The sequence below is a fragment of the Lytechinus variegatus genome, chromosome 16 (assembly GCF_018143015.1).
Source record: "Lytechinus variegatus isolate NC3 chromosome 16, Lvar_3.0, whole genome shotgun sequence".
Taxonomy (NCBI): Eukaryota; Metazoa; Echinodermata; class Echinoidea; order Temnopleuroida; family Toxopneustidae; genus Lytechinus; species Lytechinus variegatus.
In genome coordinates, this window is record NC_054755.1 from 15,466,065 (window position 1) to 15,480,061 (window position 13,997).

The window sequence follows — 13,997 nt, forward strand, 5'->3', positions numbered from 1 at the left end:
TTCAACTCTTGAAATACTAGTGTAGACACCAAAATAATATCCCCAGGTGTATGTTTAATGTTCTATATCCACTTTTAAAGTAATAGCAGTCATTAAGCAATCTTGGATTTTTGATAAACTTGACATCCGACTGTTCTTTCAACTTGAAACAATACTTGATCCTTTAAACTCTAGTGTAGACACCAAAATCAAATCCACGATGTGCATTTCTAATGAACTATGTCTACTTTTAAGAACCACAGTCAATTTAGACCCTGCATTTTGGAGGCCATATCGCATTTTTTGACATAGCAGACCACTGACAGCCCTTATTTACTTATCCAAATGTTTTATTTGACCCTTGAAACCATTGGTTTAGACACCAAACTGGGGGCCGTTTCATAAAGCTGTTCGTAAGTTAAGAGTGACTTTAAGAACGATGGTGATCCTTTCTTACGCGCTAAACCATCCCCTATGGTGTATACCATTTACCAAAAGAAAGGATCACCAGTCGTTCTTAAAGTCGTCTTATCTTATAACAGCTTTATGAAACACCCACCTGTATCTCCTAGGCCGATATGAAATGAACTTTGTCCGCTTTAAGTATCAGCAGCCATTTTAAGATCATTTTTTGGAATTCATCTTTGATTTTTGGACATACCAGACCACTGACTGTCCTTGTAACTTATCCTATATTACACTCTAAAAATGAAGTGCTAATTTGGCTCTTAAAGAGCGTGTATAGTGACTGCACTTCCGACTAGACAAATCGGCACTCCGAAGTGCAGTCACTATACACGCTCTTTAAGAGCTAACTTAGCACTTCATTTTTTAGAGTGTACTTAACCCAAACTAGTGGTTTAAAATTGAACATCGAAATCACATTTCCATGGACGATATGAAATCAGCTATATCTGCTTTAATTTTAGCAGCCATTTCAGAATAATTTTTTTGAAACCATCATGGATTTTTGGACCAACCAGACCACTCACTGTCCTTGTAACTTTTTTCCAATTTACTACTTCACCCTTAAAATCATTGAATCAAAACCAAATTGCGGATTTTTAGCACACGGCAGGCTTTTTTGATGTCATCTTATATTTCCCAGGTATGCTGGGGTCCTCATATTCACTCTACCCTGTGTCAACAGATTATTTTAACTCCTCGACCATGGAGTATGAAACTAACTAGGATTCTAGGGTGGATAATGAGTCGTATTCATTAATTTTAAGGGAATGGTGGCCATCTTGGATACTATCTTGAAAATAACCACTTTGCCTGATGCAGATTTTGGTAGATTTTTAGTATATTATTCCTGAGGTCAATTAGTACTAACAACTGCTGAAAAACAATGTAAGTTCGGAAGTTCTCTAAACATCACATGTTATTTCAATAATGAATATGTGCATATGTGCGCGTGTGTGTGTGTGGGGGGGGGGGCTAAAATTATATTTTATGTGTTTTTTCTGTCTATCAGTAATTGGAAATTAGCCGAGAAGTACATAATTGACAATTCGAATAGAAGTCCTTTAATCGTAAATTCTACTCTAGAACGAGTGGCCGAATGGTGAAAGTTGTATGCCAGTCAGTTGGGGGGGGGGGGGGGGGAGTAGGGAATATGGTTGGTAGGATGCTTGTCCAACTTGAAGCCTTCAGATATAGGCATTTTAGCTGTCTAGGGATGATAAAATACCATAAAATAATTAATTGTTTAACCGGGCGCAAAATTACTAATACTCCTGATTTTAGTGGGTCTCGATATAGGTGACCCCACCCTCAGGCAGTGGGTGAGGGTGGGGAAAATTGGAACCCTATCATTTCGTGATAGATTGGACCCAAGTGAATAAAAAAAAACTGTGTCATGATATACCGTACCACACTAATATCATCATGATAAGTTATGGCGCCCTCTAGTGTTGTAGTTAGGTTTTCACTGCATAAAATCCTGAAATGGGGGTGACTTTTACATTAATTTACCAATAATAATCATATAAATTACATGTGATGTATTCCTCTGTTATTGGACTGTACAACAAGACATATGCACTTCATTTTGTAGTCTTTTTGTCCTAATTCTAGTGCCAAAAAGGGGGAAAATTACATTTTTGGGGTAATATTTTACAATTTTGGGGCATTTTTCGCAAAATCCGCCCCCGTATGGCAAAAGTGAAAAAATATTGACTTCACAACATCATCAAATATTCATTCTTGTACACCTCAGACAACTTAAAAATAAAATTGGCGAAGAAAAGTGAGAAATAAGGTTGAAAACAATGGATTATCCTATTGGGCTTTGTACAGGCCAATATGGCGCCAAAAAGGACCCCCCACAAAGGGAAGGAGGGGTCTGAAAATTTGACCCCCATCGTTTTTGGTCTAAGGGGACCCTATTGAAGCCAAAACAACCAAAAAATCAATTTTGGCACGCTAGTCCTACGGGATGACACACCATACCACACTATAAATTCAACTGAATAGTTTTCATCTAGGGCCAACAATATATTTAACCTGCCATATTTCAAAGCAGAATCTGTATTTTTCTTTTAATCTTTTAATTGGAAGGGAACAGTTCATAAAATGTTAACACATTAAAATCTTTTAGTTTCTGTTACATATCACTACTTTCCTTCTGGTTTTGGCAGGAGGATGGTTTATTAAAGGCCAAGTCCACCCCAGAAAAACGTTGATTATTTTTCACAAAACAGTGATATGCACAACTCAGTGACATGAAAATGAGACAATCGATGATGTCCCTCACTCACTATTTCTTTTGTTTTTTATTGTTTGAATGATACATTATTTTGTTTTCTACAGATATGACAATAAGGAAAAACTTAAATGAACCATAAAGTATTAAACAATGCCAATTCCAAATGTTCAGGGAGAAATTAATCTTTATTTCCCTTGTTAATTAGAAAATTTCATATAATAGAATACAAAAGAAATGGTGAGTGGATGATGTCATCGGTTCCCTCATTTGCATCAGGAGGTGCATATAACTGTTTTGTGAAATTAAGCGAAAATTTAAAATGTCATAACTTTCTTTCTTCAAATCCGATTTTGATGAAAATTTCAGTGTGATGCTTGTTGGATTTTTCTCCCTTTGTTCAAATCAACTTTTTGTTGGGGTGGACTTGACCTTTAAATGTATGTAGAAGACCCACATCACTATCTTACAAGCGTCTAATTTTGCTCATGAATTAGAATCTTTACCACAACTTTTTTTTTACATTTGGAACAGTCCAAACTTAACAGAAACAACATCTTTGAAACAGTCCAAACTTAGCAGAGACGACATCTTTGTAACAGTCCAAACAACTGTGTAATTTTGTTTACTCATGCCAGAGCAAACTGGTGTGCATTATTTGTTTTAGAAATAGTGATGTGGATCCTTGTGAAACAGTCCATATCTCAAAACATTGCCAGGTCACTAGTACTAGTCATTAGTACCTGCCACTAGTAAATTTCCCCGTTACTAAATTAGTTAACTGGTCACATGATATATTTCAACCAATCATTTGTTCGGGATCCTTATCACCATTTTACATCATCTGCTTTAACATTGCCTCATATCACAAACAAGCAATGAATCATTTAGGCCTGCTAAGTCTGTTTTTTTTTAGTCAAATCTCTTGGGGCTCCAGAAATCTATTCAACCTAGTGCAATTATTAAACTTGCACAATATCAACTAATGCAGACCCAGCTGGACTTAAACCAGGTCCCACTTCCCTGCTTAACAGTAATACAAATATATATTCATAATTCTACTGGAACGTATGGAAGGCACTGATTATACTGTTGTGTAACCTGGAACAAAATTTCTGAGGAGTGTTATATCTTTGAATAAATAAACATATACAGAAACTATCTTACAAGTAAATATACACTGGAATTCACGTTGAAATATTCATATCCCAATCTACCTTTTATTAAAATGACCATCAAAAAATAAATGTGAATAGTCACTATTGGGGTGTTGCAAGAAACTAGCGATCAAATGCAAGTCTATTTTTGGTCCCTTAATCAATCATATGTCTTGCAGTTAATTGCAAATTAATGATTGACTGCTAATTAGATCCTTGAAACAAGAAGTTTAATCTCATTTGCTACAGCTTACATTGATCTATCAGTTGTAAAATTGCAACAGAATATTTGCAATTGATGGCAAATATTTTCTTGCAACACCCTCTTAGTGTAACAAGTCCCTAATGTATCAATGTGAATAGGCCTTCTTTGATAAAGGTCAATATCACATGCAAGCTATCACTAACTAGTAACTACATGTACAGAGCAGTCCTCTTTTTTATTTTTCCTTCAAACTTTGATAATGAACCATAGCTACTGATGTCATGGAATAGCAAGTCGTTAGTGACAAAGAATTTCATATAGCAATATTTCTGATATGAAATAGTGGCAACACTGATTCAAGATTTTCTTTTTTTTTTCTAAGTTGACACATTCATTTCTTATTACACATGGACAATTTTGACAGCTCCCAAAGACCTTCAATTATACCAAGCATGAACTGGATCATTACATTTCACATGTAACTACACTCACCAACACAATATAAATCTATTTCCCTCTATATACACCGTTGAATAATTCCCAAGGAGAAAAGAAATAGAAAGGGGGTATTTCTTAGAATAACTACAATCGCTCACTAGCTTAGTCATATGGGTGCCAGTTTTAATGGGGAGTGGAATATATTCTGACACTAAACGTGCAAAGCATATAATTGGACATACCTGTAATAGAGATTTATTTTATGGGGAAAGAAAACTCAATGTATCAGTGAGAATCTATGATCAAGACTGGTTTATAGCCTTAGGCAACTGCCAGGCCAGGGAACTAGTGAGACAAAGACTTTTTACCATACAGGCAATTTCCAGTGGCATTACATAATGTATGCTGGTTATAAATCTCATTCTAGTCGGGTGATTTACATACAAATGGTGTCAAATTCTGCATGAACACTGAAAATAATATGCCATCAAGCTATCCACATTTCAAACTCAACTGAAAGTAAATCTTCCACATTACTGGCCCCTCATCATTTTCATGTTCCAAATAGAGAGATAAATATTTCTTTAAAGATTTTAGTATTCTTATCAACACCTTTGATAAAGAAACTATATAGATATTAGGGCTTAACTATATTCTGGATTTGATTTGAGTAGACTTAATGTTTATCTTTGTGATAAAGAGTGCTGATTCAGAACATATTTCTAGGAGATTGGGTGGTAAGTGATTAATTCTTCTTATTCACAAAATGAATAAATACATGTAGCACCTGATCAGTAAGAATACTACCTGAAGATTCATAAATACATATACTGACTGGCATGATTTGAGCAGGGCAATATTTTTTACTATTGCCCTGTCAAAAAATGATTAGTATATAAAACTAATATTCAGGGAATGATAAAAACCATTATCTATAAATGATCTTGAGTCTATTAAGCCTACTATTTCCCGTCGAACTTCAGGCTCAGGAAAATAGTAGGCCTATAGTCTCAAGATCAGTTCGGGGCAATAATTTTTTTACTATTGCCCTCATAAGCAGTCAATATTGTATTATAACATTTCTATGGTTTGAGGTAAAATTCCTAAAGACAGTAAGATGAGATATTCTTTTTTTCCTCACCCACTTTTGATAATCATTTTCATATGTATGAGTACCCCTGGTAGGCTATTGGTTGTAAAGAGTCAAATCCTGCAAGTGCAATTTCAAATTCACTATCTTTCAAATATCCCTTCATACCTTATGCTACTGCTACTGCTACTAACTTAGTGACACTGATGAAACTGACTTGAAACCAACGAATGGTATGTCATCTGAAATACCATAATACATGTATAAGAGCAACTGGGGCATTACATTGGAGCCTGTGGTCCATGTTTGCTCAATCTGTTTTTTTGTGAGCTGAGTTGTTTATATTATGACCATCATTTGTTTTTATCCAACTCAAAATGAGTTACAATGTAACAACTTTTACTCCATGAACGTCTGGTAAAACTCATCAAGCTTTACCAGCCAATGGTCCGAATTCACAAAGGTGGCTTTGAAAACCCACGGCTGAATCCATGGTTTATGCAGATTTCCTCTATAAATTACGCTTACTTTAGCGCATATCTGGCGCGTGTATAAAAATTATCCAATACTGATGCGCGCTTTTGTCACAGTGCGCCAAATTGACACCTGTTACCATGGTTAGATATGCTATTTTATTCATGAGTCCACTCTTTGAAGAGTAAAATAGCGTGGATAACCACGGCAACAGGCGTTAATTTGGAGCACTGTGACAAAAGCGCGCATCAGCATTGGACATTTTTTAATATACGTGGTAAAATAAGCATAATTTATACAGGAAATATGCATAAACCATGGACTCAACCGTGGGTTTTCAAAACTACCTTTGTGAATTCGGGCCAATCTGGTTCAGCAAAATAAGCCATTCTTCGGAGTTTATCCAAACCAATGCACACACTACCATGAAGTGCAAATATCATTTTACTTTATTTTTTAATAGTACAGTGAAACCTGTCTATAAAGACCTCTAAAGGGAAACAGTAGTCTTTATGAACAGGCTCCTATTATGAAGTAAAACCTGTACCTAAAGACCACCCAAGGAAGAGTAGGAAGTGATTCTTTATAGGTGATCTTTATGGACAGGTTCCTTTAGTACACATTTCTATGAGAAGTACAATACCAAGGAAATCAATCTCCTGGACCCCATCTTATGAAGACTAGCAACTGATCCGATCAACCACAACTATGGAAAGCCAGCAATGTCAACATTTAAAATGCATGTTTGTTCCTCTCTAGATATAATCAATATGCACATGTTCATCATTTTTTTAACAATAAGGGATGCTCTTTTGTTTTCAAAAGGACATTATGCAAATTTCCTGTAGGAAACATTATGACATTGATAGATATCCATGTAGTTGAGGTTGATCGCAACTCTTTGTAAGACGGGTCCATGGTCCTCAGAGACAGTGGTCCTATACAGACGGTCGCTAAAGCAGGTTTGACTCCATTAAATAAGATGAAGTCCATACGAAGCAACAAGGTTGTGCTCAGTTCTGTTTCAAGGTTATCCTAGAAGATACTCCCCCATCAAGAAGATATGCTAAGAAAAGCTTTCATCATAAATCTATGTGCTCATGTGTATCTGAAAAAATAGTAAAGAGAGAGATACCCACATATGTTAAATGCATGTTATATACTGCACATAAATAAACCTGGGCAACTATTCAATTCAAAGTATTCATTAGGTTAAGTATTTTACTCAGCTAAGCAAAATGCTTAAACTCATATTTACATCACATATAATTAATTTACTTTATAAAGCCAAATAATGCGCAATGTATGTATCCATCCGTGTGCATTATGTATGGCTGGGAAACATGTTCATGTATGTATGTTTATAAACTGCACACAAGCCACACTTACAGGAAACCAAAACCCAAGAAGAGAAGCAAACTTATTGGAAAGAGTAAAATGAGAGGAACAATTTAAAAAGTTTCATCAAAATCGGTTTATGAAATAAGCAAGTTATGGGAGTTTGAAAACTCTTGTTGTACTTAGTATGGGCATCCTTAAATTGGCAAACGTGCTTCAAAATGGCTGATTTTGTGGATAACTCTCCATTTGTTTTGTACACAAATTTTCAGATTTTCCTCATTATCTTTCAAATTGAATCTTGCCTCCTTCTGAGCACAACATATGTCATGGGAAAATATAATCCACACCATATATGTTAAGGTCAGGAGGAGTTAATGTGAAAGATGTAAAATAAAGGGGAAAATTGGAAAATATGTGTACAAAACAAATGGAGAGTTGTCTACAAAATCAGCCATTTTGAAGCACGTTTGCCAATTTGAGGATCCACATAGTAAGTAAAACAAGACTTTTTAATCGTCCATAACTTGCTTATTTCATAACCTATTTTGATGAAACTTTTATAAATTGTTCCTCTCATTTTACTCTGTCCAATAAGATTGCTTCTCTTCTTGGGTTTTGGTTTCCTTTAAGCCAGGTAGGGGGCAGACTTAGATTAAAGCAAAATACTTCGCCAAAAAAGACAATGGAATGCCAAAGATGGGTAAATATTTTACTTCAGCAAAATACAGAGTAAAAGTAAAGCAAAGTATCGACTTGAATACCACGTAATACACGATACACTGGACAAAAACAGATACCAAGTGGAATACATATATGAAGGTTTGTATATGACAAGATGTTGTTTCATCGTGATTTAATAAATCCTGATAAATGGAGCATTCAGAGTGACACTTCAATGATTGCAGCACGGTCTAGAAAATAGGCCTATGCATTGCATTTGAGAAATTCACAAATGGTCACAATTAGCAACAAGGTGAAAAGGGGTAATACTTTCATATGATTCACAATTCACTAGATTTTATGATAGCCAGGATTAAAAGTGTTATTTCATGTCCGGGGTTGAACTTCCCCATTTATATATAGTGTTGTTCATTTACAGTGTATACATAAATCCTGCAGACACTGTATATCTGATAATTTTTCGGTATTTTGTTGAAATCAACTTGTCAGGGTGGATTTTCTCTTTCCATGACCACTCACCTTTTTCTGTATCTGGTTCGTCAAAAATTTCTTCTTCTAATTCTTCTTCTTGGCTGGCATTAGCTATTTTCTCTAATAGATTCTTGATTTCATTATCATAGTCCACCCATTCTGGTGCTATCCTTACTGCTGCTGTAAGCTTAGGTTCTTTTGTAAGGGGATTATTGCACTGAAAGATATAAAAAAAAAAAAAAATAGTTATAATAATATGCAACATATATACATATATGGGCATTTTTACGGTAACTGATGTTACACGGCACAATTTTACACACTTTTCATTGTGTGTATGATTGTCTCTAAAACGACAAATGATGGGAGTTTGCTTTTAAGCAAACTCTCTACAACACACCAATTCCTTTGAAAATGCAAGTCACTTTGCCATAATGGAGACTACCGTGGTAACAGGGCTCAGCAGCCAATCACAATCAAGTTTTCCATGGTAGCTGCCATTAGGGTAAAGTTACAACAGTTGCAAGTCCTTAACTCTTCATGCGTTCACCTGTAAACCCCCTGTGTGTTGCATTATTTTAGCAGTGATCCCCTCTACGCAGTATAATACACTCTGTTATTTAGAGTGCCATAACTTTTTATCTGATCATTTTGAAAGAAAATGTTGTGTAGCAAACTTGTAGAGTGTTTCCTGGGCTTTCTTATCGTATATAAATTTATTGGATAAATTATGGAAAAATGTATAGTAAATTACATTTTCTAAATGCTTTCTCCTAATACTTCCAACAAAATTTACCCCCCCCCTTTACTTTGGTTCTTGTGTTAGTGGCATGATTTTTATTTATCCACTTGGACTGTTCATTACATAAGCTTTGTATTGATACCAAAATCATGATAATCTGATAAAAATAGCCCATATATAGTGGAAAATAAGAGAGTAAATTTTTGCCTGGTCAAGGTACTGTACTCCATTGAAAGGGTCTCATTCACATTCATGCCATGAGTCACAGACTCCTAACAATAAACCTGGCCATGGTATTGTTTGTGAGGAGGGTTTTATTGATTTTCTCCTCTCCTTTTTCAATGAACTTCCTGGCTGTGATCAGGATGTATTGATTTTTGGGGAAAACTCAACGATTCTGTAATTTGTAAACTGCGATAATCCGTTGAACGCTAAACTAATGTCGCACGCGCGATCGATCGGTGCACGCGCAATCGATCGGTACACATGTATGGTATACATAAACGCCAGGCTATAAAAACAATGGGACGTCTATGGGAAATGTGAGGTTGTGCAAAAATGTGAACGAAACACGCCTATGGATGTGCAATAATGCGAACATAACGCATGAAGAGTTAATGAAACAGGCCCCTGGGGCAGGAAGACATCAGAATCTTATGACACTGGCTGACATATTTGCAATTGTTTGTTCGGTGCAAATCTTTGCTTAGTTTTCCATTTGCTTAGCTTTCCATTATGATTTTAATTGCGTTTTCAAAGGAATCGATGCATTGTAAAGAGTTTTCCCCATAGTAAATGCAAAAACTACCTATTATTGGGTCACAGGCGCAGATCCAGCCAGATTAGACAAATAGTTCTGAGAGGTCGGCTATTGTGCAAAAACTATACGGCCCCTAACTGGCTCGATCCGTGCCTGGGTTCAGGGTGAAAGGTCACAAATCTACCCGATAGTAACTTTTTTTTTTCAATGAGTAAAAAATACAAAATAAACTCACCAAGTCTATTGTCTTAGCTCTAGGTTTCTCTGATTCATGGCACCACGTTTCACAGTAGAGCCATTCCTGAGGTAACGACCTTATAGCAACTTGATGTATCATGTTATTAGGTAGATCCTGAAAATGAAACATGGGAAGAAATGAAAAGATTAATTAATATTCATCCTTGGATGGGTGGGAGTCAAAGAAGGTGTAAAGGGATCCATTTCATAAAACTAGTTACAATGACAAACTTACAATAACAGTTTTAACGCTAAATAGACTGGGCTACTTTGACGCCTAAGAAGACGGGGGCTGATTCAGCCCCCCCTTTATGATCTTGGCCGTCGATTGCGCGATCGCGAAGAAAATTGGCACACACGTTACCCATGGCATTATCTACAAAACTATAACATCAAATTCTGCAAAAAATCTCATGTCTCATTAATCATGCTATTTTATGCGTAAAATCATAAGTTTGCTCTAATTAATAAAATAATGCCCTTGAAATGCAAATTTTTGTTTCACATACTCTAGATAGGCATCTGATCAAATCTATTTAAAAAAAATTTTAACACATTTATTTTCTTATGTATTATATTGTTTTCTAAATTTCTTATGTATTTCTTTGTTTTTCGACTTTTTGTTTTCTATTGTTTTTTCAATGGAAATTGTCAGGGACTTTATTTTGACCATGAACTTACGAAATGTTGCGTGATTTCGGAACCCCGTACCCGGGGTCACAATTTTTGTCTCAAAAGTTGCGCGAGACTTGAAAGTAAAAATTCAGCGAGCGACTAGGTCAAAAAATTTTGCACGGCAGATTTATTGCGAAAAATGTCGAGGGGGGGGCTGAATCAGCCCCCCCCCAGTCTTTTGGGGGTTAAGCCACTGAAATAATGCTAGGATCTTGACCACATTAGATTGCGAATATATGATACTGTATTTACCTGATCTAAATTTGATAAACTGTTAGGATCTTGACTGAGAGCTTGATACTGTCCTCTCAGGCGATCACCTGCTGCTATTCTACGGAACTTCACTAAATCTACCACATATAAGGCACTACAAAAGAGAAAACAATAAAAGAAATTTAAGATTAATGCCAGTTGTTGTAGCAACATCAAAATGAGTTTGAACAGAATCTTCTAAAATAACCACACAAGAGTTTGTATGCATACATTAAAAATAAAAGCCACATCATTCTGGTAGAAATTTTAAGGGTGGAACACATTATGATTGATGTTATAGCTTGATTTTAAAGATAAATTCCAGTTTTGGTAACGATCTCAAAATGACTTTTTACAGAATCTTATATAATGACCACCCAAGTGTCTGTTTGTATGAATGAAAAATATGTGCCAAAGGATTCTGGGAGAAATTGTGTAATTGCTGAGAAATAAGCAAAATAAGCGCGGATTCGGTCACTTCCGTCGGGTCTTTATTCCAGCAATAATAATACACTGTCCCACGTGTGCCTATCTGTGTTGGTGATCTTCAGTGTGAACGTTTTTCAGCGTAGATTTCAAGATTTCACAAAGTTCAGTTTATGTAACTGTACCAGATCTTCATCCTCGATGACATACTGACAATTAAGCCTGGTTTTACAGACTTTCTCATGAAATCAGTGTTTACTGCAACTACTGGAATTTCTCTTTAAACAAGCAAGGAATTTCAACCACATGTCTGATCTTGCTCCAAGCAATAATAATAATTCCTCACACATGAGATTATATGTATTGGTAATATTCAGTGCGATTGTTTTTTAGCTTAAGATTTCATGACTCCAGAATGAGATTTGATTAAACCAAATCTAGACCTAAGATTATATTGGGACAAATAAGATTGATTTTAAAGACTTTTTCCTGAATTTATTGTTTGTGATAACTGCATTCATTCAGCTTACATGTAAATGAAGAACATTTCACATATCACAAACGTCAGTGACAGAGATAATTAGAAAAAATATGAAAAACTTGAAATCTGTAGTACATGTAATTTTACATCATTGTTTACAGAATTAAAGAAAACCAAAATATACATGTAATGTGGGTTGTAAAATATTAAAGCACAATATTTAGTGACGTTTTAACCAATTATTTGGATTTTCTGTATGTGTGTCATAAGTAAAAGTAGGCAATCAAACAATGTCCTATCTTCCTACCCCTCCCCCCCAGAGTAATTTCATTTTCAAGTTCACACTTCAAATTCAATTGAACTTCAACTACAACAAATTTAATGCGAGCACAGCACAACAAAATAAATGACCAAAACCACCAATATGTCACCAGGGAAGATTCTCTGTTAATAGCCAAAATACAAAATTGGTCTTCAAAAAGCCAAAATTCAAAACTTAGCTTGTCTGAAGGAGTACTTCTTCATCTTTATATTGTAAAAATTTCGAGTTGTAAAGTTGAATAGAAAACAAGATACAAGAGTTTCTTTGACAAAAGTTTTTGAGGACTGTTAGGAAGTTTCACTGATATTGCAGTGTGCACATCTCATGCTTGAGTGAACCCCAAACTTTAGAAGTTTTCTCATTATTTTCTGAAGATCTCACTTTATTTTCTCTGCATTCAATCGAGTATTTGAGTGAGTTATTTTTGATCAAGTTTGACAAATCATATATCATTTAAAGCTCAGGATGTGCTTGTTTAAACTCAATAAAAATCTCACAATTCATATTGAGCGACTCATTGTCAGTTTTCGGGATGGCTAGTCACATAATATTAACATCAGTATACAGACTATATTGTATAATGTAAAGTGCAAAGGTCAAACAATTTTTTGTTTATACATCGCATGGTGTGCAATGTTTGTACATAACATACATGTAATAAGCAAAAGCATATCTCAGAGCATGTATCATTTCTTCTATCATTATTAATCCTCTCCATCTATTATGAATAATTATTGTGTATTAGTACACAAACAACCACAACTGGATGAATCAAGAGCAAAATTGATAAAGCTGAAAAGAAAGATTGATTAAAGAAGACAAACAAATAAAAAGAGTATGAAAATAATATGCATAAATTGAATGCACATGAAGTCATACAATAATACTGCCAAAACAAGGTGATGACGTACCTAATGTGGTATTTTCTTCCTGCTAAATGGTTTGCCCAGTATCCTGATTTCCAAAATCTGAAACCATCCATCTCTTTTCTGCTGTCACAAAACGGCACATAGCCATAGGGCGCACCCTTGAGGTCAAAGTCAGCCAGTTCCTGCATGTCTGCCCTTACAATCTGATCAGCATCCACAAATATGATCTTCTTGATATTGAGCGGGAACAAAACATCAAGGAAAAGAATTTTGTACCTGTAAAAGTAAAATGAAACAAAATGGTTCAATATTTTTTTTCTGAGGAGAGCTTGAATAAACTAAACTAATGATACGGTATTTGTGGTAACAATTTTAAAAATTATGTTCCAACAAATGTAAATGAGATGACCTGTTGATGTGCCAAATTATTTGCCTAATTTCTGGACGACATTGCTGAGAAATAAGCATGCTATTCCAGTCAGATGTCTGACCTTTTTCCAAGCAACAATAGTTCACTGTCCCACGTATGTTTATTCCTGTCAGCTATCTTCGGTGTGGTTGCAATATCTTCCATTGGATGAGAAACAGGGACCCATTTCACACACAAAAAAAGTTCGTAATTAATTGTAATTCACATAATTATTGTAACTACCATGGAAACCTTGATTATGATTGCCTGACATCAGCCCT

General features: G+C 35.3%; 1 protein-coding gene across 1 annotated transcript in view; it reads right to left on the reverse strand.

The window, feature by feature from the left end:
- Positions 1–6,342: 6,342 nt before the first annotated feature.
- The window catches only part of LOC121429584 (UDP-glucose:glycoprotein glucosyltransferase 1-like), a 46,624-nt gene continuing 38,969 nt past the window's right edge, over positions 6,343–13,997 (reverse strand). Inside the window, exons 33-37 of the mRNA XM_041626687.1 lie at positions 13,350–13,583; positions 11,210–11,324; positions 10,281–10,397; positions 8,592–8,760; positions 6,343–7,158 (exon numbers count right to left, since the gene is read on the reverse strand). Of these exons, the coding sequence (XP_041482621.1) occupies positions 7,133–7,158; positions 8,592–8,760; positions 10,281–10,397; positions 11,210–11,324; positions 13,350–13,583 (661 nt within the window). The 3' untranslated portion in view covers positions 6,343–7,132. The remainder of the gene's footprint in view (positions 7,159–8,591; positions 8,761–10,280; positions 10,398–11,209; positions 11,325–13,349; positions 13,584–13,997) is intronic.